The sequence below is a fragment of the Diuraphis noxia genome, unplaced genomic scaffold (assembly GCF_037042655.1).
Source record: "Diuraphis noxia isolate RWA-SAM2 unplaced genomic scaffold, SU_Dnox_SAM2 contig0004, whole genome shotgun sequence".
Classification (NCBI taxonomy): Eukaryota; Metazoa; Arthropoda; class Insecta; order Hemiptera; family Aphididae; genus Diuraphis; species Diuraphis noxia.
In genome coordinates, this window is record NW_028301714.1 from 41843611 (window position 1) to 41871544 (window position 27934).

At 32.3% G+C, this 27934-nt stretch overlaps 1 protein-coding gene across 4 annotated transcripts; it reads left to right on the forward strand.

The window, feature by feature from the left end:
- Positions 1-879: 879 nt before the first annotated feature.
- On the forward strand, positions 880-27775 carry how (protein held out wings). Of its 4 annotated transcripts, XM_015518279.2 has the most exons (9): positions 881-1565; positions 14692-14825; positions 22577-22693; positions 22873-23013; positions 23093-23192; positions 23276-23617; positions 23918-23989; positions 25169-25328; positions 26161-27775. In XM_015518279.2, exons 1-8 carry the CDS (start codon positions 1433-1435, stop codon positions 25279-25281), a joined length of 1152 nt encoding a protein of 383 aa, XP_015373765.1. In that variant the 5' UTR covers positions 881-1432; the 3' UTR covers positions 25282-25328; positions 26161-27775. The 4 variants fall into 4 exon arrangements, 3 of the variants coding, with proteins under 3 accessions (XP_089081464.1, XP_015373765.1, XP_015373766.1); XM_089225338.1 differs by having other exon boundaries at positions 880-1565; positions 25169-27775; XR_016191338.1 differs by having other exon boundaries at positions 23918-24044; positions 25169-27775.
- Positions 27776-27934: the final 159 nt, after the last annotated feature.

Here is a 27934-nt window from a genome sequence, read left to right on the forward strand (position 1 = left end):
ATACTTTTAGCTATATATTTTAAAAGTTTATTAAAGTCCCATTACTTGAGAGTTGGGATAAAGGAACGGTGATGGCAGGCGATTGAGTAAGTTGTTTGTTTTGCGGTTGAAGGAGGGGATGCAGGCTTCTTGACAAAAAATTACAAAAATAAACACACATAACATTAGAATTTGTAATTTACAAATTTCTAATGCCCGGTAGAATTAGATTATAATTATTATTAATATTTGAATCAAATAGTGAGCTAATAGCCCCTTAAATATGATTTAAAGGCCCATGGTCGGTTGACGATTAAGTTAACCATTTTTTTGTGCAATATAGCATATGTGTCAATTTTTAGTTTTAGCAAAAATATCTAAAATATAATAATATAAAATAGGTAAGGACGTATATTATGATTCTTGAACTATGTTTTACTTTCTTTAGAATTATTGAAAAACTTCTGTCAGTATTACCGTACAAGTAAAAATACCAATATATAAGAATTATATTTTAGTCGTGGCCCTCTCATCTCTCCCCCATTTGAGCTGCACCTGCTCATCGCCCACTTTGATGACCGGAAAAGCCGGCCGGTAGAAGAAATCCTAAATCTAACTGCGGCGAGTGGTGCTGCTCAAAGTGCGGGTTGGGCCGTCGGTTGCGTCACGCAAAGTCCAAATATGGCGTTTGTATTGCCTCGCGAAATAATAATATACAAACGGAACGGACGGACAGACGGGCGCGCGTAGCGGTGGCGGTGGTGGAGGCGGTGATGATGGAAGCGGTGGCGGTGGCGGCGGTATTCTCATTTCGTATTGTTTTTACTGTTTCTCTTTCCGTCGCGTCGCGCATGCGCCATCGTTGCAACGTCGTCGGCCGACCTACGGGCCTCGGCCGAGGTTAGTTTAAAAGAGCACTCGTCATCGTGTGTGCAGTCCAATACGTGTCCGCAGTCCGAGAGAAAAAAGTACATCCATCGGTCGTATTCCGTTTTTCGCTATTTTTCCCCTCTCATCGTACACCTGTAGATACAAAATTTAAACAACGACCGATCAGCCCCGCCAATTTAATTAACTGTTCACGTTTTTTAACACACAGGTGTATAATAATAGAAATTGTCTAGTAATAGTATAAAATAAAACCGACTAGTGCGACGCGCGTTTACAGATAACACGGTTTGTCTGTCTCAAAACAAAACACCACACGCACACACACACGTAACATAAATCGTCGTGTCAATAACGCATTGTGGTATCATTTGTCGTTGCCAACATCGTCATCACTGTTCAAGTAAAACGCGAAAAATGTTAACAAATCTCGTTTGATATCAACACGAAGGAAAATAACCATTCTTTCGTCGTCGATCTAATCGTCCGGTGAGAATCCGTATCCTGCCCACTGACCACCACAGTCGGTGTCTTTCACACGTCGTCGTTAAACGACAAAATTTCCATGAAAATGACGGAAATGAACGCGGTCAACACGCAGAGCATTGCCGATTATTTGGCGCAATTGCTCAAAGACCGCAAACAAATCACTGCGTTTCCAAACATGTTTATGCACGTTGAACGGCTTATCGACGAAGGTAATTACTTATATCACTATGATTTTTTAGCTTATTATCACGTTAATCTTACTCTACAACCGACCGTTGATTAGTTGGTCGCCTAGTGACCATAATATCGTTTTCTAATAGATTGAATTCGCGTTTAAAACAAATAATTGTTACTTTTCTTTGTCCGCCCATTGGTATTTGGCTCCGCGTGATTAATTATTTATATCTTTGTATTATTTTTATCATCATCAACATAGCCGTCATCCGTTCTCGTCACCGCCTCGTGATAAGAGGTGATCTCAGCTGATTTTTAGTGTCAGTGGCGGCCAGCGCGCGTTTTTAGTTCTCATTTTTGTAGGTCGCGCGTTTTTCGTCGCTACCGCCGTCGCCGCCCGATAAACATGTCGTGTCGTCGCGAGCTCGCTGGCCGGCGGGGGTAGCGGCGAGCATCTCGTTTTTCCCGTTTGGCCCTCCGCGCTATCCCACTCCTCTCTCACACACACACCCACCCGTGTCTATTTTCGTCGTCCACGATTCCTGGTGCTCCGGCTATCCGTCTTGTTCACGACGACCAATGAATAAAATATAATCGTAAAACACCGCGTTCGGGAGATTACTCGCTACCCTGAACTAAGCACCTCCCTCACCGAAAATTGTAATGAAAAAAAAATGCCCGATCTCGTGAGTTAAATAATCGTATGTGTGCGCTTGCGTGTGTGTGTTTACGAGCTAGCTCAAGTGAAGGCCGCACGCGCGCTCAAAGACGTTGCCATTTACGAGCCGCCACCGCCGGTTCGTGTGCGTGTGTGTGTGTTTGTATGTGCGCGCACGGATTTGGTTTCACGACCGGAATGCGGCGGCGGCGGCGGCATCGGCCGTCGGTGGTGGTGGTGGTACCACACCGCTGGCCCACGTGCTCTACAGGTGCCGCCGCCGAGCGCTGCGCGATCTGTGCACCTGTGTGCAGGGATCGTGACGATGGCCGGGTCGACGACAGAGCCTCGCCCTGGGTCGGCTCCATCGTACAGTTGCCTGTGTTCGGTGCTGGTCCGTAACTCTTGAATCGCTGTCGTCTGTCCCGGACCGTCTCTGAAAGGGTTTTCCACACACATGGGAGCGTGTGTTGCGCAACAAGTGGGAATCAAAGCTGCACCCCGCTTCGCCGCGTACACGCTGACTGTAGCCTTAAAATGAGAACGCGCTCGTTTTGTACAATAAAACCGCATTACGTTATTTTACATATTAATATTATTTTTATTATTGTTTTTTGCTGTGCCTCTGGTGTACAGAAAAAAGAACACGATCCACACAAATAGGAAGCGGTGCCATAAATTATAATAGTCGCTTCATTATTATTAATTGTTATAGTTATTTTTTCTGTTCATAATTAATACTATAGTCTTATCCCTAAGCAGCTGAGGGTATGGTTTTCTTTGTCACGTCTGTGATCAGGTCGGCGTCGGCCGTTGGAAAAATAAAACCCCAATTTAGAAATGTTGTCCCCAAGCATTGATCGCTGCAGCGACGGAGTAGTGGAAGTTCAATGTTAAATCGTTCATTAATGCCATCCCATTTATAGGTGGTGCACAATTTTTGTAATTTTTACGAAATAAATCAAAAACTATAAACTTTTTAGTATTCTGTGATCATGGGTTTAAAATTATTAAATTATTTTAACTGCTTGTTTTAAAATACTTTCAGTGCCACTGCGATTGAGAAACGTTAAAACAAACTAAAATTGTATACGCCACCGTACGTCGTCTATGTTTTACAAGACCTGATATAAAAAATAAATAATATGTCCCCCAAGTTTATCTAAACGAATATTTTAAAATCATAAGTTGGAAAGATGTTCATTACCGGGCTTGACCAATGACCACCCTTCAGGTCCTCCACTTGATTTTTCAAAGATGTCCCGAGGATGTCCCTGAAACCGAATATTTTTGTCCAAAATAAATCGTAAATGAGCTTTACGAATAATTACGGTATAAAATGTGTTCTTTTGCTCGTGGTGAATATGATACAATAATTAGGTATGTAAAGCATTATCTGCTATCGAAAAAACAATTTTGTATTACTATTGTACAATCGTCCACAAGAGTATTTCGCGTGTACTTTGTGTTAACTAGTTTAGTACACTCACTGACGACTGGCGATATGTGAATAATGTGTGATTAAGTCTTATCACAAACTTAAATGAAATGTAATTTGATTTCTATTCAGAATATTATATAGGTTAATTTTTATTTTCTTCGTAAATATCTTCGTTAAAAAACACACTCAACTAGTCATCGTAAGCCTACTTAGCAGTTTATAAAATATGGGGTTTATAAATGAAAATAATCAAATCTACGTATTTTATTACCTTTTAGATTCTGAGCGGAGCAAGGAAGGTATTGGATTTTACCATGATGAGTGTATATTTTTATTTTATTTTTATTTTTTGTGTCTCATCACGTTTTGGGGCATTAGATTCGATTTTCGATTTCAGTACCTCGTTAGATCAGAAAGTGAATCTAGTTGGTACTTTCAGGGGTCAAAAGTTCTCAATATTTTTCTAAATAATCGGTATAAACAAACTAAAAATTAAGGGGAAAACGGGAAATTTTACGCACAATTAGTTTCGACAAAATTGACTTTGGTTTATGATGTAACTTTAAAACAAATTACCATAGATATATGAAATTTTCACCGAATGTTTATATAAGTATATTCTATCCACCATGCAATTTTCTAAAAATGTTGACTTAAGTTGAACTATTCATAGGCATATGCAATTTTCGATCATTATTAGTTGTTTTTAAATTAATATTGATAAAATTTATTTTTTCGGTCGAAAATCTTGAAAATTTAATACAAGGTTCCTAACATATTGTTAGTTGTTACAATAGCAGTTGAAAAATAAAAGAAATTCATTGTCACAATTTTTTTTTATAAGCATTCAAAGTTTGAATTTTGACAAAATATGTAAAATCAAAAAAATTCGCAAATTATTTTATGATAGAAATTCATAAAAGTTTTTCTTTTTAAATCTAAGATTTGAAAATTTTTAATAATCTATAATATATCCTTGAGACCTAGACAGATAAATCGTCTTCGCTTAGAATCGTCTTTTGTATACAATGATATAATATCATTTGATTTTAATATAATTTCATCCATTACAGTAGTCAGTAACCCACTTGTAGCCTACTGTACATCCACGACTTACCCGCTTCTTTTTTATTACAGTAGAACCTCTCTAATCCGTCACCTCCGGGACTGGGGGTGTGGTCGGAACGCGAAAAAGGTCGGATTATCAGAATATACAGAACATTTTTATTTATATATTACATACAAGATTACATTAGAAATTTATTATATTTTACAATACTAAAAACTAATTATAGATTTTTGTTTAGCAAATGACATTTTAGACTTAGCTAAGACTAATAAGGGAAATATTAAACTAGCAATTAATTGTATATATCTTTTATAAATTGGAAAATCCAAATTGTACTTTTTAAATTACATACATAGTATTCATATCAATAATACTATGGTCGGATCAACCGGAGCGGCGGATTAGCCGAGGGCGTACGAGAGGGGTTCTACTGTATGTATTTCATATTATTTATTACTATAAATTAATTTTACATTTTTATGCAATGTCTTAAGGCCGTCGTCTCATTTTCTTAATTCGCGATTAATTCCTTGAGGCTTTTTATTAAATATGTATGTAGAACAGTTTCTTACTCGATATTATTATCGCTTCTCAAAGAACGTATTTTATTCTGTCATAAAAAAAAAAATCATACACATTCAAAGGTATGCATTGACTGTTTGTAAATGAAGAATGTGTTAAAAAATTCAAAATAACGTCTTGTTTATTTATTAATTTTGTATCGTAGGTTTAAAATTAAGCATAATGTACCTATTACCTACTAATATTCTTCTTGGCTTATTTAAAAAATGTATCCATAAATATAAAAAAAAAAATGATGTATAATTTTACCATATAATGGGATTAGTTATTTATATTTATATTTAATAACTAATAAGTAATTACGTTATTTTTATGCGTGTTCCATGTATAGTTGGAAAAAATTAATATCAGTTAAAATTTGTAAAATATTACACATTTTTAGATAGAATAAGTTACAAGCTTACAACAATACCTACCTATGTTACATTTGTCTTTCATTAACTTCTTACTATAAAAGTGTTTCCATAATAATAATTTTTTCCTATTTAATAGATACTCCATATAATTAGATTTTACTTTTTACATTTTTTTATCATAAAAATACTCAATAATTCGTTCCTACCGTTTTAGTTTTTACAGATTAAAGAAGTTAAAGTTTGATTTGTATAAATAATAAATATTAAAATTTAACATATCAAGTTCATCTGTATTGTACAAATCGATGAAGTTGGCTAATACAACTTGTACTTTATTTTCTAAAATATACATGTATGTTCAAATTGATATCGCTTTATTCTAGCATTCTCGCGAGTTAACACATTTTTAAGATTTATAGTAGGTATAGTAAAATAGTTTATTTTTCCTTTTATAGGTTTAATTTTATCGTCAAAATTCATTTGAGTGTTTGTTTTTTCTCTACTGCAGTTGTGCACCTTATCAATGTTTGAGTGGGATAGATAAATAAACGAATAACGATTGAATATTCCAAATTGTCAACAAAAAATGTGGTTTTTTTCTATAAATTAGTTACCATGTTCATTTGAATTTATTATGTTGCAATTTATATAATTTATAGTAAAGAACATTTTTCTTAATCAATTGTCCAGAGAAAGTATAATAGTAATATAGCATGCTCGAGGAATAAATATTATCATAACTTCGAGTGTTTTTGAAATATACCTTTATTATATTTATATATTATTATCTTTATAATTATAATTTGTGTTGTGTATTGTGTTCACCGCTGAATTTTATGTCGCTCGAGATGAATATTGTAGGTATATACTATATAAGATAGCGGCGAGACGAAACCGAATTCCAGCTTTCTAATCCAATTCGATATGAAACAATAATGGGGTCTAATTTGTATCTTTATTAAACATTTTTATTCGTACTATCTACATTTGACAAATGCATTTTACGTGTTTTCGTCAACAGGTAACATAATGACATGTACGTTATTACTTATATTATATAAGATAATCATCAGACGTATAGAGTGGACATTTTACAAAAAAATATATAAACAATCGCGTCCTACGATATACTCATGATACTTTGTTTTCGATTTCGTGGGAGAGTTGTGTTAGTATATAGTTTATGGGTATTTAGATTGGATGTATGTATATATTATATATATATATATATATGCATATAATATATATAGTGGACTTCGACGGCGTACAATGTATAGCATGTAAAGTAACGACCCGATTTGCACATGGTCAACTTTATGATATTAATATTATGTTCTCGGGGACGCTACTGCCGCATGACGATATTAATGTCGATCAGAGCTATACGGGATCGCGAGATCAGTGCGGTTCGTTAAGCCGCGGCCCGAGGCTATATATTATGTACAGAGGATCACCGTAAGATACGTACGCTGTAGATTGTGTATGGAATATATTATAAGATAATATTATCTAGTGCGCAGCAACTATATCGTGTTTATCTACAGCGAACACGGTTTTTGCGTTGCGGTGTATCTACCTACCTACTTACTTAACTATACCTACACAATACCCGTCGACTGACGACGACGGCGGTGCTGCGAGTCTAATGTGTCGTGACACGCACTTGTCGCTGCATTTCGAAAGTACACTGCTAGTCGTTTAATCTGGGTTTTCTTAATGTTCGAAAAAAAGATGACGCCGCCGCCGCGACGTTCGAATTTCTCCGCCATATATCGCGTCCGTCGGCCCATCCTTGGGACTATCATTAGGAGGTATAATATAGGAGATGGCATTTTCCGAAAATACTCGTCGATTATAATATTATACCGTTTTAGTTTGTGTGAAATTGATCCAAGGCTGTTGCGTTTTGTGTTACATTCAGCGACGTTGCAGTTTTTCGCTATCCCGCTGATGTTATTATTATCGTTATTTTATAATATGTCTGCCGAGGATATATTTTTTAATGATATAAAATAAAAAGTATTTGTGGTGGAGCCAGTAGAGGTCGGTCAAAATGTGTGTTGTCCATGAATGATGTGAAAATAAACCGAATTTTCCACCGTACATGGGATTCATTCGTTTTGAGAAAACCTCGTTACACAATATTTCGTTTGTAGTAGGACCCTTGTCCCTCTTTGAAATTTTTTTTCTCGATTTTGAGTCGTATCGATGTTTGACCTGCTACAGGTGTCTTGTGTACGCTTAAACCTTTTGGGCGCCGACCTATATTACAACTGTATTATCCCCTCCTCAGTCATCGCTTTTTTTCTCGCTTCCGTTAGCCGATGCGAATTGCATTCGCCCTTGGTCAATTGGTGTTTATACTTCTACAACACGTTGCACGTGTATTATATATTATCATTATCATTATCATCATTATTCTCGTTGATTATTATTATTGTTACCTGGAGCTGGAGTATGTGCAGCACATGGAATATTATCTCCCGAGTCCTATGTATAGTATTAGTACATAACGATGATAAATGATAATAACATAAACATATGTCTATAAAGATTGCGAACCTATGTGTCACAACTCCATAGGTCGGTGCACATATGTGTGTTGATAATTTTCAACAAACCAAGTGCCACTGACCTGTATTGCTATCTATGGATGTGGTTTGAAAGTTCTCGTCCTCCTCCGCCGGTCTCAGCCGTCGCCGCTGTCGCCAGTTGCGAGTTTCCACACACACTTATAATAACTACCAGATGTGCGTCGCTCGACAGCACCGTGGTGCTTTCACACGATCGCATTTCCTTCTTCATTCTGTGAAATCATCACCATATTATTGGAATTTCGGAATTCAAATACCCTTAATAACATCATTAATTTGTTAACTGCATTTTGGATCTGCATCTATACCAAGAAAGAGAAATTACGTAATTCGTTTGTTTTTCTTTGAATACTTTTTTTTTGTAAAGAAAAGAAAAAAGGTTCCAAAAGCTTCGATAGGGTATCTATAGGTAACTCGCATTTTATTTTATTTACAGTACTTTCTTTATCGTAAATTTTTGAAAATTTTGTATAGTAGACAGGATTGTAGATGAAACAAAAAAATCATAGTTATTTAAATACAATTGTGTTATTAGTAATAACTAACCTAACCTAACCTAACCTTGAAAACAATTATAGTAATAACTTATTACTATAATTGTTTTCAAACGGGTTATATAATCGAAAACTATCACAAACCTGGTGAAGCTAAGTTAAATTGAATCTAGCCCGGCTATTTGTATGTTACATTATATGCACAATATGTTACGTCGTTTGTAACGGTATGACGTTCGATTATCTTATACGGACACAAAAAATGGGATAAAAAACTCTACACCGACGACGTAAATTTAAAATGGCCGATAATGATAACATTGATAACAATATTATAATATTATGCACTATAGTAAATTATTGTTGGTCGTTTTTCTGGTCACTATTACCTATATTTAATAATATTATATTAAGTTTATATATAGATACATATGCGTTATAATATAGTGTAATACAAGGTGCGCAGTGGGTGTACACGTATAGCCCGAAGCGTTTTGATGTATTATTTTAACGAGTGAAAAATTTGTTTTGGCTGGTCCACTTGCCAAAAAAGGGGACTGGTACCGAGCCTGTAATTTTCTAGTGTCCGCGATTGGAAACCGCGCAAGAAACCGGAATTTATTTATATTAGGTATAATGTATATATATATATATATATATATATATATACGTTTACGAGCGAATCTCATCGCCGCTACAGCCGGATGACTAGAATGGAGTCTTTTCGATGTCTGAGTAAAAGTCTTAGTGTTACGCGACGGAATTAAATTTCATATTATAATATATATTAAGAAATATATCCCATACGTTCATATTCTGTCACTGATATAATAACAATGCATTACTGTGTATGCTGTAAATTTGCATTTTTAATACTCACTATTAAATAAATTTCAAAGTTGTATTTATTTTACTATATAATAATATTCGTGTTATCGGAGTAAATTAATGATTAATTGGATTTCTATATACGTGTATAATAGTGTGCAATAATTAATTTACATAGTTTTTTAAATGGGTCATATAAGTACAATTTTCAATAAATAGGTCAAAGTAAATGTAGTAACAAATTTTTATTGATTCGTGTTTTTTTATTTGTACAGTTTATAACGCAATCACGTGATTTTCCCATTAAAAATCGGTTAAAAAACCATGTGATTAATAATATTTTTTGTTCCAATGACAATGATGTACCTTTATTTGGCTTTGTAATAATTGTTAGTATTAATATTTATTATACATAAATATATGAAAAATATATATTACAAACTATTGTATATGTTATAAACTTATTGTTTCACTTATTGTTTCTCTTCTAACACGTTTTACGGTAGAATTTCATAGTCGTAAACTCGTAACTCGTAAATATAATATAATATAATGTAATCGTTATAATATATATATATATATATTCAATTTTCACTGTCGTATCTATTATACTATTATGTGTCAAACAATTTTCGTTGTTTTAAATGAAAATATAATTTCTGTGTAAAACGTTTACTCCAGCATTATTAACGGGCATTATAAGTACAACATAAGATCTATGTCATTCGTTTCAACGACTGAAGAATCATTAGTAGGATTCATATGAATTTGTCAATAGTCATTACACGTGTAGCGCTTAAATATATTACCATCGTGTACGGATGGAAAATCAATTTCTGGTAACTCATGGCCTTGGGTGCGGGGGGGGGGCAATGTTGATTGTCGTTTAAAACCAATTTGTACATATGTTTTTGTAATTGAACTCTGCCGTAATTGTTAATTTAATTTAAAAATAATTGTATTCCGCCATTTGTGATATTTGTCCAAGCAATAACAGCAGTAGCAGCGAAACACCAATAGACCATATGTTAGTTGATTATTACGATTTTTTATGCGCAGTCCTTCGACCGCCATCGCCGTCCGAACGTCTTGTTAAATCGCGATAAACCCTCAAGGCTTTTTCTGATATACGCGGAGCGGTTTCATGCTCGATAAATATTGTCGTTTCTGAAAGAACAATTTTGTTTTTATATTTCGTTGAAAAAAAAAATACTATGTACCGAGGGGATTCGTCGTCCGTTTATAAATAAAGAGTGTGTTGAAAAAGTCAAAATGGCGTCATAGCAGATGCCAAGTGCATCGCATCTATTCTTGGACCTGGCGTCTGCATGCGTGTGTGTTTTCTCCCCTTCAAAGGACTGCGGTGTATATACCAACGCATCGAAGGTTGAAAAAAACACTCGTAAGCACTCGCTCTTCGCGCTCGTAATAATAATGTACCCTGTTACAAAAATAACAAGTTTTTGGTTAACGCCCGCATTTGCAGTAAATTATTAAATAAATTCATTATTATTAATACCACCCCGATGATGGGGGTTGCTTAATTTTTCAACATGTGCAAATACCCGTACTACCCTATAAATAATTAACGTCCATTAGTATTTTATATTATTATTAATGACAATATAATAACAATTTGATAAATAATAACTACGACAATAGCTTACACGTGCGTATTTGTGTATACATGTATGCGAGTATGCATGTATGTATGTATGTATGTATGTACTATATGTATGTATGTATGTATGTATGTATGTATGTATGTATGCATCGTGTAATATGTGCGCGTTGTAGCCTTGGCGGGCGAAAAGAAAGAAAGGCGGCAGCGGCATCGACGAGATTGGTAATTCGAGACACATCGCGCGACTGAGAACAATGTGAAAACGATATTTTATATAGATGAACATGTCACACTCGTCGACTTCTCGAGTCGGCGGAACTGTGTATTGTTTTAACGGTCGTAATCCCCTCCACTGACTAGAGAAATGGTTTTACAAAATAGGCAACGGGATGGTAGGTATTAGCCGCACACACTACACATAATAATAATATGTTCGTTTGTATACTTATTACGATACCTGTAAGTTATTCGTTCCCATCTTCCCGACTCGACATTGACCCTTCACGACGATTCCGCCCTTTTGAGAACCACTGAACTGCGACGATACTGTACATTTTGTTCGTTTCGTATTATATTATGTACACGTACTATGTATATAGTAGGTATATAAATAACAATAATAAATGATTCAACCACCATATAGAGAATACGTGGTAACATGGTTTAAACATTACACATATGTTTTCGTCGGGTAGACAAAGCACGGAAACCTCATGATGGTGCATCCCGTGTGCTATATATACAATAGTATAATATTTACAATATTAGAACTGCTATGATTTAGAGGAAATGAAAATATTAACGCTTAAAATATAGTATTAATAACACTTAAAATAATCTTTTAATGAGAACCGAACGCGCTCTCTGTTTTTTTTTTGTTGGCACTTGTTTAAGTTTTCAGAGGACATTTTTAAATGCAGAAAGCAAAACTTCACATAAAGTGCATTACAAACGTGTTCTTAAATGAGTCGCGTACGATTTTTAGACGTATGCATCTATTTTCGTTACTAATTTACTATTATAACTTTTGGTTAGAATAGTTGTACCTACACATTCTACACACGATGATTACTCGACAGCGTTTGTTTTAGAACGCGGCAGCTTTCGGATTTAATAACGTTCATCTATAACTTTAGGTTTTAGTCATGATAATCCATTTTGCATCAATAAAATATTATCAACCGTGTGGAGCAACGCACGTACCCACAAACAACTCACATATTGGCTACTAGTACCTACTATATAACGTCAGACAAAATTATTTTTTTTTTGTGAAAGTCTGCTCTTCATACGCTGAAAGTGTTCCACCGCACAACAGATGGTACCAATTTATAATATTGTGTACAGTTTTGTTTTTAAATCCGTTCCTCGATCGACTAGTTGCACTATGCAACTGCGGTGACCGCGGTACTGCAATAGCAGGTTTATGGTTTCTTTAATATAATATTATTATATTATTCCGTTTGAAAACGATCGGCTTCTTTGATGCTGTTCAGTATACGTTACTTGTAGAGGTTATGCTGCGCACCGAACACAGATTTCCACTCGCCATCATCCCTGTGGTCGATGCATATGTAAAAAATGACAATACGATATTCTTCTACTTACTATTTTATTATTGTTATTGGTGTTTGAAAAAAAAGTAAAGGGTTCTGTTTGTTGAGACCTTGATGTGCGCGTCCCCCTCCCACTGGTTGTTCCGCTCAGGCAACCGGTTTTTATTACTCGCATTATAAATACGTTCGGAATCTCCTCCCGGACCCGATTCTCAGCCGCCGTACAACCGATGTTTCGATAAATACACAGTACCACACACTGGGCACACAGTTACTACGAACCTAGACGGTCGTCGGCTCACATGGTGGAGCAATGGCGAGGTAACTCGTATTGTATATTTATATTGTTTGGTCAAATGGCAGAAAATAATAAAAAAAAACAGTCAATTTCGATTTACAATAATTTCGTCGTCGACACCGGTAGCGTGTGGGTGTGTTGGTGTGTGTGCACGAGAGTTTCGTGTCCGGTGTGTGGGACGTTTTCCTACTCCTTCTTGAATATACACCTTAAAAACATAATAATAATATTAAATGGTAATAAAATAACAATTTGTACACGCCTGTGTGCGCGATTCTTCCACGTCGAGTCATCGGAGGAAACCAGCCCGACCTTTGAATAGATTTATTCATGATAATATCATATTATATAATTTCCGCGCGCCCGATCGTCGTCACGGGTTGTAGTCAGCGGTGTGGCGATGATATTGTTTCTGTGTATATTACACACTACACCGCCCATCGCCCATCGCCAGCGATCTGGCGAGATCCGACAGGCTCTTTTGGCGTGTACTTTTTCCTTATTATTGCAATACGACGCTGGTGTGCCCGTCTTTAATTGATCGGAATTGAAAAGAACAAAACGTTGGGCAATTGCATACATTTGTTGGAGCGCCACTCGGTCGTCGCGGGGGCACCGCCCAAAACTGTCAAATCCAAAACTTATATTTTGTGTTATTATTATTTATTAGTTTTTATTACGTTTATATTATTCTATTATCGTGAATTTTTAATGCCTCGTTCTGTACGAGAACGAAACACGTTCGTTAGCGTTATTTGGTTTGAACAAAACAAAGATGTAATGTCAACAGTATAATTATTTTTTTCAATTCCCATTACGATAGTGAATACGAACAGTATTTTCTATATATTATGTCGTTGATTTTAGTTTTATTATTTTTACTGCAATAAGCATATTTTCGCACTGGCTTTATTCGGACAAAAACTGTATCTCGATATGCATATCTTATATGTATAATATATTAATATATGCGGTACACACAATATTATTAAATAATATGACGGCGATTATATTTGTTGGCTTATTTTTCTGAGGTTCTGAAGGATCTGATATTTTTTTTACGAGATTATTTTTGTAATTACTCCTGTTATTGACACGATAATTCATCCCTAGACCCTGTAACGAACAACCCTTCTATGTAAATACAAAGAATAATTGGTGTCTGACGTGTTTTTATATGACACAGTGGGCTTAAAATAATTGTCCTGGCGGCTGCGTAATGCGTAGGCGGTTGTACTCAAACTGCAAATAAAAAAATATAAAAACATGATATTAAATTTTTTTATTTCCTAGTTATACTATATTACATGCCTTAGAATTACATTACCAATGCTTTAGTGTTATAATTGTTCAAAATAAGTAATAAACTATGTCGTTTGTCATACATATTGTTTTGCTGTATGCCGAAAACGTTGATATTTTTTACAAGCTATAGAGTGCACTCGCGTAAAATAAATATGTTTATAGAAAAAATAACCGATGACAAGCACTTATACAGTATCATATATATTCTTATCGAAACCATATTAATACCATTATTATAGGTACTATAATATGTAAAAAGATACAATTTTCCGTGTGTTTTATTTTAAATAATGTATCGTACATTATAATACGATAATTCTGTTTATAAACCAGTGGAATTTAATTTTTGTCCACAGAAATAACCAAAGTCCGGGCCAGCCTGTTCGAAGTGAACGGTGTGAAGAAGGAACCGTTGGTGTTGCCGGAACCAGACGGCGCGCCCGTCACAATCACCGAAAAAGTTTTCGTACCAGTTAAGGACCATCCGGAGGTAAGATCACCAGGCGTTTGATTTATCGACGTTATTACGTGTTATTATTGTTAATGTTGTTTTCCGGGAGCGCGACGTAATGTCTTTTGGGAAGACGTTCACGCGACTGTATAATATCGGGACGAACTTAAACTCTACGAACGTAATTTTCTCATCATGACATTTTGCTGTGTATAAAATAATGATAAATAATAGTATAAATTCGGCTCCAGCAGCGGTGATGCGGGGTGTCGTAAACGACGCGGGTGTTGACGATGGTGTCTTAAACCAATTCAACGCGGCTAAAAATAGATGAAAATATCGTGTCGCCTTCGCTGCCCACGCCGTTCCATCTTACCGGTACACAAGCAGTGCCAAGATCCCGACCCGTATCGTGTGTCCTCCCCCGCTACCAGTCGGTGGGCACATGCCCAAACGACGGTTACTACAATAAAAATAAATTCAAAAAACTCGCCGTAAAACAAGAATGAGGAAAAAACATTCTACTTGCGCTCTTTTCACCAGACATTTTCTCGTCATGGTGAATGTAATAATATTTATTATTATATCCGTAATATACGGTTTTTCCTCATACGTTACTTACCTCTCATTGCACAACACGTTTTATGTGAGGGAGGGGGTGGAGCTGGGGCTGGATAATCCGAAGGATGACCACCAAACATCCATGGGATAATGAAATCACCAGTACTGGTTTCCACTTGTTATAATATATTTCAATGTTTTATTATATTATTAAAAAAATGAGAGTACTTGAGTACTAGTTAAAAGATTATTTTATCTTTTGTCCGATTTTCGTCCAATAATGCGTGTGTGTGTATTTTATTCATTGTTCAAGGTCTCCACTTTCGCCATTTTCTATCTTGCCTTTTTCAAACGTGGTAACCCATGTTTAAATATTTATATTTCGCTCTTTCACCGTCATTTTCCAGCTCGCGCTTATTTCTGATTACTTATGACATCTATTCCAGATGTCTGTTTGAAAAACGTCCCCTTTCACTAGTAGCCACTTCTATAAATATAAGTCTAGTCGTCTCGTGTACATGTGTGGTTATTTACAGCTTAGTCTCATCCCTCATCATCTCCACCACCACCTCCGCCACCTTTGTGGAGTAGTGGAAATCAGAATACCAGACGTTTGCGTTCTGCTGATTCAATTGATTCATGCTGCTCGACTGGCAACCCTGTTCAAAAACGATTTATTTTGAACCATTATACCCAAGTGCGTTTCTCTTTCGAGGACAACGAGATTCATAAGAAATAATAATACTACCTACCCTCCCAATCCCCGTCGTGCATCAAACACAATGATAACGTGACTTCATTGATTCTGAATAACCTTTTTTATTAGGGGAAATGTTACATAGATTCTGTATTCCAGTACAGTTATTAGTTTTAAAACATCCTTACAATTCTGTCAATTCGAAATAGTATGTTTGAGTAACTCGAAAGTTAAAGTAATTCGAGTATATATACTATGTCCAACTATTCAAACTAAGATTGTGTGGGGAAAATGTAGATGTCCCCAAAAAATAAAAAAAAATAAAAACTTCATGATAATTTTCATCCATGGGCACTATCAGTTTTATATTATATGTGCAGCTAAATTAAACAGTTTAGAGTCACCACTATCCTGCAGGATGACCACATGTAAAATTTATAAGTAGAAATCAATAATTTGTTTTAAAACTACCCGTACTAGTGGAATCTAGATGCGTTCTTTTGAAAACATAATGTATTAAAATATTTTTAATTAATTATATCAACAATATTATTGTGAAGGCAGTAGATGCGTAGGAAATGTATTCAGTGGCATAAGTAATGATCAAACTGATCACAAACTGTTTTGAGTGTGAGTCAAAGATGGCCGCTCATAGTGATTGTGGTCTGTTGCGGTGATTCGTTAGGAAAAAATAAGCCCTCACTATGAGAAACGGGCATTCTCTTTGTGCCGGCGGCGGTGTTTACCCTTTTTTACCGTATGAAATTACCTATATTTAAGGTACCGTAAATTAATAATTCGGGAAACACAACAACCATCTGATGAAATTAAAATTCATATTTATTATGGTTTTATAGCATAGTAGTAAAATATTGACTGGTGTAAACTGTGTACGTGCCGCTTTTAAAACAATAATTATAAGATTTGAAATTTTTTCTATAAATTTATGCACAATTATTCTACTGTATGTTTTATTTACTATTACCACGAATTCACTTACGCTATTATAGATCCTGCTGATCCGGTCATAATACAATATGATAGGTTAGGTATATCAATCTAAAAAAAATGTATACGCCATTGAGCCACTTAGGTACCTATATGTTTTCTTTTATTGCATTCTTCAAGAATTCAATTATTTCGAACACGTTTAATTTAAATTCTTTAACGTTTCTATAAATTTAAAAATTATTATTTATTATTACTGTAACCAAGCTTTCAACAATTTATTTTATGAATAATGCAGAACTTGTACTTTTGTTGCGTATATTATATAATGTAATAATAGAATATAATATGAAATTATTGTCCAATAATCATTTAGTTTGTTCAGAAAAGTAACTATATCTATTTACTATTTGAAGGAAATAAATAAATACATTGTTGTATGCGATTTATTTTCAATCTTAATAATAAGTATATAGTTATTATATGTTTTATGTATTTGCCATTAGTTCATTACTTAGTACTTACCTATAAATTGATAAACTTAATAATGTTGGCTGTTAACATTATCGTCGTATTTAATTATTTTACCAAATGTAGATTGTAGTTACTATATACCTAGTTTATAATTATGTGTATATAACTTATACCTACTATAGATTTATTATAAAGTATCTTTCAAACTGGTAAATTTTCTCAAATGTGTGAGGGAATTTGTCTTTAATAATTTTATTGAAGGTTTTCTATTTTTATCAACTGTAAACTTTTTGTAAACTTACTTTCGTAACTCGTAAGCACTTTCTGATAGAAAAGTGTAATTTACGTTATTCCGATTTTTATATATTCTTTTACTTTTTTTCTCAGGTAAAAAATAATGACATCGATCGCCGTTTATACGCTGATCAATTTATCATATTTTTTTATTCTTTTATATAGTGACAGGGAGGAAAACAGAGCTTAAATGTTACATACTTAGTAGAATGGGTTTGGCATGTCCTTGGTACACGTGTATATATAATAATATAATATTTGTAATACTCAACAGATTGAATGGGATGGTCCGAAAGACATGTCCGGTTGTGGATGCCCATTAATGGACAACGGTGGCGTATATACATTTTTCTAATTTTTATTTATTATTTTTATTTTGTCTACTCTACAATTGCGACCTACGCGATTTAGGCATTATAGCGAATAGTATTTGTGAATGAGAGGAGTTAGAGTGAGACAAGAGAAAAAGAACATTACTCACATCAATATATCCAATGCGGGGTTTTAGATGTATTCTATTATATAAGTATGATTTGCATCTCATCATCATCGTCGTTATTATAATTTTATTAAAAATCCAATGGATGATGTGTGTATATCGCTGGCATAATAATGGCATTTCCAAAATGAGTAATCCCACGCTATTAAATTTCCATATACTACTACCTAATGTATATACATACGTTTATACATTATTTTCGTCTTTTAAATCGTCGTCGTCTACATACACACACAAACACACATATTTCTGTTTATATATATATGAAATGTTAAAGATCATAAACGTGCCAGAGAAAACATGAGAGGACCATATGGTCGGGTTCTTTTTTAGGATCGTGACAATGCTGAATATGGCCAACGAGCAATGGCGCCCTCGCAGTCTGCCGCCATTGCCTCATGTCCTGTGTTGTTTCTAATTTTTTTCTATCCAAAATCGTTTTTCCGTTTCTTAGCAATTCTCCGTTCATTCTTATTATTAATAATAAAAATGAATGGTGACAAATACGTTTGTGTAAAACTGTCGTGTACATGAAATTTGCATAAATTATTATTTTAAGTTATAACATACGCTCGGCGACTGTTTACGAAGAGCTAAAGTGCAGTAAGAGAGAGAGGGAAAATAAGAGAGTGTTGGCTCGCCTATAAAAAGAGGGGTTTTAATCCTTTTTTGGTGTTGGTACCGTTGTTATTCGGGTTTGGCCAAAAACGGTTCATTAGCTCAACGTCTATGTTATTATGATGTGTGGTAGTTAGTTATTTTTTGTGGCCGCAAACTATTGTTGTGATTTGTGGTGATGCCCATTATTATCGAGTTGTTAAACTATATATATATATATATATATATATATATATATATTACAATAATTAATAATAACATATTATATCCATCATATATTTTATTTATCCTTAACGGGCTTCGGCGGTAAAATTAATTGTATAGTCTCTTCGCGTGAATTATCATTTTTTTTCTAGCTTGTCACTTTGGGTCATTGTGAACTCGTGAATTGCGCCAAACCTGGGGGGTACACGCAGCCGTCACTTCGAAGAATGTCTGATTATGTTTTTGTATTTCATTGTATAATTTTCGAATTAGTGCTGAATTTGGTTTCGTGGATAGTTTAATAGCCTGAAATTCATATTTTATATCTCTGAAATGTTTGTGATATAGTTTATCCACTGTTTATATTAAATAATACTATTATTATTATTGGTAATACGTATATTATGGTGGAATGCATCTCATTGTCGTGGTGTATGTGTATCTCAGTATTTTTTAATTTGTTTTATTATTTTGATAATGTGCAATATTCTGTAGCCATGTTCCGTCAATAAATTAGTGGTTTTATGCATAATTATTGACTTTCTATTACATTGGATCTGCCGAGGTCATCGTAGTATACCTTAATTAATTATCATCGTTCGGGTTGTACAATAACAATTTCGATGAAACATATAATATTGATATTGTGGTGCGTCATTAGTCGTACACTCATACTTAACTGCAGGGTTGTGCTTTATATTTGCAAATATTACACATGTATAATAGATAAATATAATAACTAATACCTAACTAATGTATGTAGCATGGGTCACGAAGTTTTAGGTACCTACACTTTAATTTCTTATATTAGTTATATATACTTTTATCTCGTTTAAATATAATGTTAAGAATTATAGATAAATAGATTATAGAATATGTATGTATAGGCGACTGAGTGAGTTTAGTGTGTAATTTACTCAATATATATTATCGATGAGCGTTTTCATGCCGAATAGTTTCGAAAAAAATTAAAGAAACGAGTATGAAAATGCGTATTAGGTGTATATTAGAACTTTTTTAAATCAGTGCTATAAATGCTGTAAATGTTTTGGAAAACAAGTTAAATATTTAAAATTAGATTTAGATTTTTTAGAAAACTTCTAGCTTTCTTGTTGATCGATATACTGTTGCCCCTACTACGAAGACTGCAATCTCTGATGCCGTAATAACCATGGCTTAACATAATATGATATTTTAAACCGTGTTAAGAATGTCGTAGTACCATAATAATACTATAGAGGACGAGGTGTAACCGCAGTTACGCATGCCTACAGAGGAGTGCCATCCATAAAATAATAGTTAATGCACAGGCAGGCTCTGTAGGTCTATTATTAATTATTATTGTCATCGTCCATTTTTTCATCCAGTGGTGAACAAAGGAAAATAAAAATAGATAACGACGACGATGTTTAACACATGATTTGAAGTTTCGTGAATTTTTCAAACAATATTTTTATTATAAACGTATTTTAATCATAACTATCTTATCACTATATTTTGGTAGTTGTTGGTCGTGAGTCGTATTGGGGTGGGTTAGATTTGTTGGAAAATAATTGGTCGGAAAATCTGAAAATAATGTGTTGTTTCAAAACTAATGTTGTAAAAAACATGACGTTTCCTATCAAATTCGTGTCTGACATAAAATATTTCATACAGATATAATAACAAAGTGATCGAATAAAAATGCCGTTTCATTAATATGTGTTTCCGATGAGATATATTTCCAAATCCAATACAATACGATTCCGAATCAATAATTTTTCAACTTTTTATGTACGCCGGTCGTAGTTAAACAGTGAGTAGTGAGTACTTCAGTATATCAGAGTTTACCAATTGTGCTTAAAATCAACTTTTTATATATCAATTATTTTACTTGGATATATTTTCAGGGTTGTAGATAACAGCCGTTGCTTTTAATAAAACACTGCTCGTTAAAATTAAAAATATATAAAAATAATATTCATTATGTTCTTTATTATTGTACAACTTAGTTACTTCACTTAAATGAAATCAATACACATAATAATTAACAAAGTTGTGCATTTAAAAGTATCTAGTACCTATATCATCATCATCGTGTTATCCCATGTTATATAAAGTATTGTGAATTGTGATGCATTGCAACGAACCGATTAGGCTTTAAAAAGGATTAAAATATATAACTTGCAAAAATGAAAATTTTATATCTTCAGTAATCTGTATATAGGTATCACTGAAATCAATACTTTTATAGTTGTATGTGTTAGTTATACATGAGTAATGGCGTTTCATGAAAGTTGTGTTACTGTTATAGAATATTGGGTGCAAATCAGCTATTAACATTTAATTTATTTAAAATGCGAAAGAATTTTTATTTTTTGTTTTTGAAAACATAAAATGTTTAACCAGACACTTGGTATTCAGTATAGTATAAGTTATTAATTTTCAATTATTATACATAGCTTGTGTATTGTGTGTAATGTATGATAACCCAATGTTAATTATATCCTTCAACATTGGATTGAACAAAATATATGCCTTAAGGTTAAATTAAAAGGTAAGTCGATAAGTGAAATAATTGGTTTACTGATGATATAAATGTAAAATTTAAGAAGCGCTATTATTGGTACATCGATCCTGACAAATTGTGTTTTAAGCGCAACTGGTCCGTGTGTATGCACACTATACATATGTTTAAAATGTCCTTACCAACCTAGTAGTATATTGCTGCATAATATTCATATACGACGGTCGTAAAAAGGAAATCTAGCGTGTTTAAAATGTCATTTGTATATTTAAGTAAATTAGTAATATTTTAATAGCCACGAGTGGATACCACTCAACTGTTTATAATCGTAATAATATGCACACCACGATTATTATTACCTACTATATTATACTTTAATAAATTTATGGTGTGTGTCGAAAAGACAAAAATTGATGATTCAAATACGCCGGTAAAAGAAATTGACGTACTCACACTCGTTGAGAGATTAGTCATCGATATCGTGACGAGTTTCGTGTATAGACACGATGTTAACGTCGTGGTCGTTTCAATTGTTTCTAATGTCGTTATCATCTGTTGATTTGTAGATTTGTTACAATAGTATTATACCTTAGTATTAATCTACGCTTTACATTTTATTCTTAAATTGTTATCAAAATACACACAATATAATATTGTTAAACATGGCCACATGGGGGTATCTGTATTCTATTTATTTAAACAGCGTTGAAACGAATTCATAACGTAATAAATTTACTTCGAAATACAAAGTTAGAATTGTGCATTACAACTGGGAGTAGGGATTATGAAAAAATAAATAAATATAAAATAGTTCGATAAAAATTATACATATTATTATCTATTAATTTCTAATATTTCTGTGATTTGCCAATTTGTGACTAACTATTAGCATATTATTATTTTTTTTATACCTGTTATGTGTGTCATTTTAAATGTTTCCTAATCCTCAAATACTATTTTAACATTAGATTTGTATTGTTGATTTTTAGTTCAACTTTGTTGGAAGGATATTGGGCCCACGAGGTATGACTGCAAAACAATTAGAATTAGAGACCGGATGCAAGATTATGGTTCGAGGAAAGGGTTCAATGCGCGATAAGAAAAAGGTATGTACGAAAATTTAGTGTTAAATGTTGTATTGATTTTTCTTGTCTAACATTATGCATAAATATCATTTATTTGCTAACACGATTATCGGAAGTTTTTCATACAGGAATCGTAAGTAAATAAAAATTGAATAGTTTCAAGCGTTTTAACAATTAATTGTAATTATGTATGTTTCAAGGAGGAACAAAACAGAGGTAAACCCAACTGGGAACATTTGAGTGAAGAGCTTCATGTTTTGATATCCGTTGAAGACACTGAAAACCGTGCTAAGCTCAAGTTGAAGAGAGCAATTGATGAAGTGAAAAGGCTCCTTGTACCTGTTAGTTTAAATTTTTTTTACACATGTTTTTTGTATTCAATTACATTTAAATATATTAAAGTCCTAATTATATTTTTAGGCTGATGGAGAAGATGAATTGAAGAAACGCCAACTGATGGAACTTGCTATTATCAACGGTACATATAGGGACTCAAACGCTAAAGCCTTAGCAGCAGCAGGTAAATTGATCTGTACTATGCCAATAATAATTATAATTTATTTAGTATTTTAGTCACAATATATTAACACTTGGATATTTTAGCTTGTGATGAGGAGTGGCGTAGGATGGCTGTTGCTGCAGCCGCTGAGACACAACGGCTTTTGTCGCCACATGGTATGGGTGGTTTAGCCACAACTTTGCGACCACAGACAGCCACACCATTAACTGCACCACTTATATTATCACCACGTATCCCAACTGCCATAACTACCAGTGGTGGAAATCCTGGTGCACCTCAACTTTTGTCTCCTGCTGAACATCATCATCATGCTGCAGCAGCAGCAGCTGCAGCTGGTCTCATATATACACCATATGCTGATTATGCCAACTATGCATTGGCTGGATCACCATTGATCACAGAATATACTCCTGCCGATCACTCGGGTGCGTTGTTGTTTGTTTGTTAAAAAAAAAAGATTTATATATAAATATATATATAATATATATATTTATATGATGTATATGATTGAATGCGCTTGGGAGACTGAGAAATCATAATTCAGGATGAAAATAATTTAAAGCTACAATAAAATGCCCCTGTTCAAATATCACTAAACAATTATTAGTTTTTAATAAGACTGAAAAAAACACATATGAACCTAATCAGTATTTTTTATTTTTCAAAGCAAACTGTTCTTGAGATATTTTTTAAATTTTAATTTATTTTTATTATTATATTAAAAGAATGTTCGGCCAGATACATGCTAATGGTTCCAGAACTACAAGGGCTCACCTACCGTCACTGGCCAAATCAACGTTAGTACCATCCTTAGTATTTGGCCATCCAACCCTTCTTTTTTATGTTTGTGAGGTGCTATTTTATTTATTATTTATGTATAATTTTAGGAATTAATTTTATTTCAATATTCCTTATTATTATTTTTTTATTATTATGATTATTATTATTATTATTATTATTATTATTATTTATATAATATTATTTATCTTGTTTATTTTATTATGATTATGATTATTATTTTTTTGATTCCTTAATTTTTTGCGCGCTTTTAATCGATTTTACTACACAAAGCTTTAATTTTTTATAGTAATTATTTAAAGATTTTATTTTAGTTATATATACATATATATCCCTTCTTTATCTCTGTTTCTTTTGCGTTTAGTTAGTTCAATTATTAGTCTAACTCGACTAAAATATAATTTTAAAAAAACTAGGTGTGTACTAATAAATTTAATACGGTAATCAATTATTTTTCCTAATAATACTCCTCAAGTACTTCCTATTGAAAAAAAAAAAAATGATCATAGAATTTGTATTCCAACTGATAAAACAATTCTAATAAGTAATAACATTTAAACAAATCTTTATTATTTTACATAGTTTTGGAATAAGTAGATTAAAAAATATTTCTCATATATCTTCTTAGTCAATATTTTAAACTAACCGGGACAAATTTTTACATTATTTTTAGAATAATGTAAACCATGGTGTGACTCTAACATTAATAGTTAATACTAAAGTTTTAACAAATATAAAACAAAATATTAAAATTATTAGGACCCAAATTAACAAAATACTTGAGGGACCAAGAAGAACCACCAGACAGGTTTTTTACTCATAAGAAGAATATATACTTCTGACACCTAAAGTTCCTTAATTTGATAAGAATGAAATACCATGACAAACACTTTTAATATTTTAATTATGTTTAAATTATATTATTATATTATTATAAAAAAATATTCAGGCTGATTATATAATTAATGTTATGTATATTTTTATTGTGATTGTTTAGTACACATCTATGTTTAGAATTTGTTATACATATATATAATATATATATATTTAATTATAATTACTATTATTTTTGTACAAGTTGTAGGGGGTCGACGTTTTAAAATGGAACCTGGCTCTATAACGGTGTCTTTATAAATACATTATAATTCAATAAATAAATAGAAATAATATGTTTATAGCAGGTGCAGCAGCCGCGGTTGCGGCGGCGGCTCAGGTCGCCAAACAAAGAAGGCATTTGACTCAGATCAGGGATCATCCGTATCAGAGGGTTGGCACTTCGATTGTCAATTAAAAAAAAAAAAAACAAAATTAAAAAAAAAAGTTCTTTGAATCTGAAAGGTCAGTTGCTATTCGTTTTTAATTTAGGGTTAGACAATCATAGTTTATAGGGTATAATCAAACGCAATTATCAAATTTCAAAATCCTTAAGTTTTTCAAAAAATTCAATGACCTCCACGCGTACAGTTATATTTATACTTCTTTTTTTCTAAACCTTTTTTTCGGTTGTGATATTTTTATTTATTTTTTCACATAATTTATTTATTTGTTTATGTAGGTATACTATTATTATTATATACCTGCATATAATATATTAAATAAATATTTATATATTCATTTATAATTTATTTATATACATTTTAAATATTTTTTTGCTTGTTATGGCAGTATGATATAGGAATAGGAGCTACATATATATTATTAATTTGTAGATTTAACATATTTAAGTATATTTTTCACGTATTGTGTTCTAATATTGTATTTAACAGCAAAATCGAAGATTTGTTTATTGGTGAAGGTAGTCATGTATCAAAATTATTTACGATTACTACGAAACATCCCTTATTTTGCACTATAATATTTAAATTTAATGCATATATACAAACAGTGGAATGAAAAAAAAACTTACATTACTGGTTAAGTAATAAAATAATATGAAAGTTTTTTTTTGTCTTACTTATATGTATTATACGTCATAATGCTTTTCATTCATATGGTAGTAAAATATTGTACTAATAACTATTGAAATACACTTGACAGAACACTTATGTTTGTCACCGGCATACTTATACTAATACAATAATAGAACATAATACTTTTAGCTGCTATTTTTTTTGAAATATTTCATTACTAACATGTTTTTTATTTATTTTTTATTTAACCTCGAAAAAAGGCTTGCGGAGATCTAACATACTGGACCTTTATTTTAACACCACAAAATGCAGCCTGCGGCCAAAGTGCGACGATTGCCAGACGGAACTATAATTAACAACTAAACAATATCATTCTGCGCACATATATACACACTTAAAAACGCAATGTTGCACTTGAAATTATTCGTCTAACCAATTATCTGTCTGTCTAATCATTTTCGTATAATAATATTTGTTTTATTTATATTATTATAGTGTTTAATGTTGTTTCGTAATATTACAATTTAAAGACTAAATAGATTTTTTTGTTGAGCCCCTTGATGCCTTAAAAACAAATGTATCTACATATCTGTTTGTATTGGTATTGATGTCGACATTCGTTATACGCTTGTCGTCGCTAGTCTTAGTATTTTTGTTTGTTTATTTTCCTGAACATTGAACCATAATGGTCTAATAACTCAAAGTATACGATAATTAAAAATCTAAAAGAATATTGAACAAACTTTTTTTACAACTCTACTTATCAAATTTGTTTAGCTTAAACAAGGATATAAAATAAGAAAATTGAAAAAATATAAATATATTTTTTTTATGTTGTTATTATTTATAAGAACTATTTAATATTTTATATATAGCGTGCAATAAAATGTTAATTTTTTTTAGAAAAATTTTTCGATATTATGTAGAGAAAATTTTCAGTATTAAATAAATTAAAATTATAATATCTTTAATAATACCATATGCCAGGTGCCAAAATCGACCCATGCCAGTTTGTTCTACATTTTTTTGTTGTTATTATAGAATTATGTTAAACAAATATAGAATATAATACTCACTATAATTTATTTATTAGTGAGATATATTTAATATTATATATTGTGTGAAAGAATATATATTTATATATATTATTAAGTTTTTATAATATTTTTGTAAGTACTTAAGAGCCTAAATAATTTAGACAATCTCTCGAATATGCTAAATATATATATCATATACATACATTATTATATTACTTTATTTTATTTTGTTGTTTACGAATCTCAACGTTTAAATAGTCGTGTTTTTGTTTTTTCTTGTTATTTTAGACGTTTGTAGTTAATTTATAAAATAATTATAAATATATGTATATTTATACATATTATAAATGTAGATTGTAGATTTTAGAAAAAAATTTTGTTTTTAGATGAGCACTTAACTGCCTCCCAAAACAATTTATTAATTACTGTTTGATGTATTTCAGGCTCATGTGCCATAGGGTAAAATTATATTTTTTCTTTTCATTTAAACACATTACGAATTAATGCTATAAATTTTAATTTATTTCAATCTTATTTTATTAAAAAACATATTTTAAATTAGAAGACGAAAAACACAATGTTTATAATATTATATAAACTATATTTTATATAATATATTGTATTAATATTATACGCTTGACATTATGAATTTTATTTTTATTTATAAATATATTATGTGTATATGTTTTATAGAAATATATACATATCATAGGAGTTTCTATTTTAATCAAATTTATCAATGTTGCATGTAAGGTTTTTCAGATTTTTATGAAATTTATTTTGTAAATGATAATGTTTTATGAGATGATATGCGAAATAAAAAAAAGCATGTAGAACAGTTTTTTTCATTATTTTTTGATTACCTATTTTTCCTTTCACCATGTTGTGTGTATTGGGCAACTCATATAATAAAATTAATATACTTTTTGTTTTGCACCTCCGAATCAACATAGAGTTGCTAATGAATAAGACAACGAGGTTTAGGACACAAGCCATA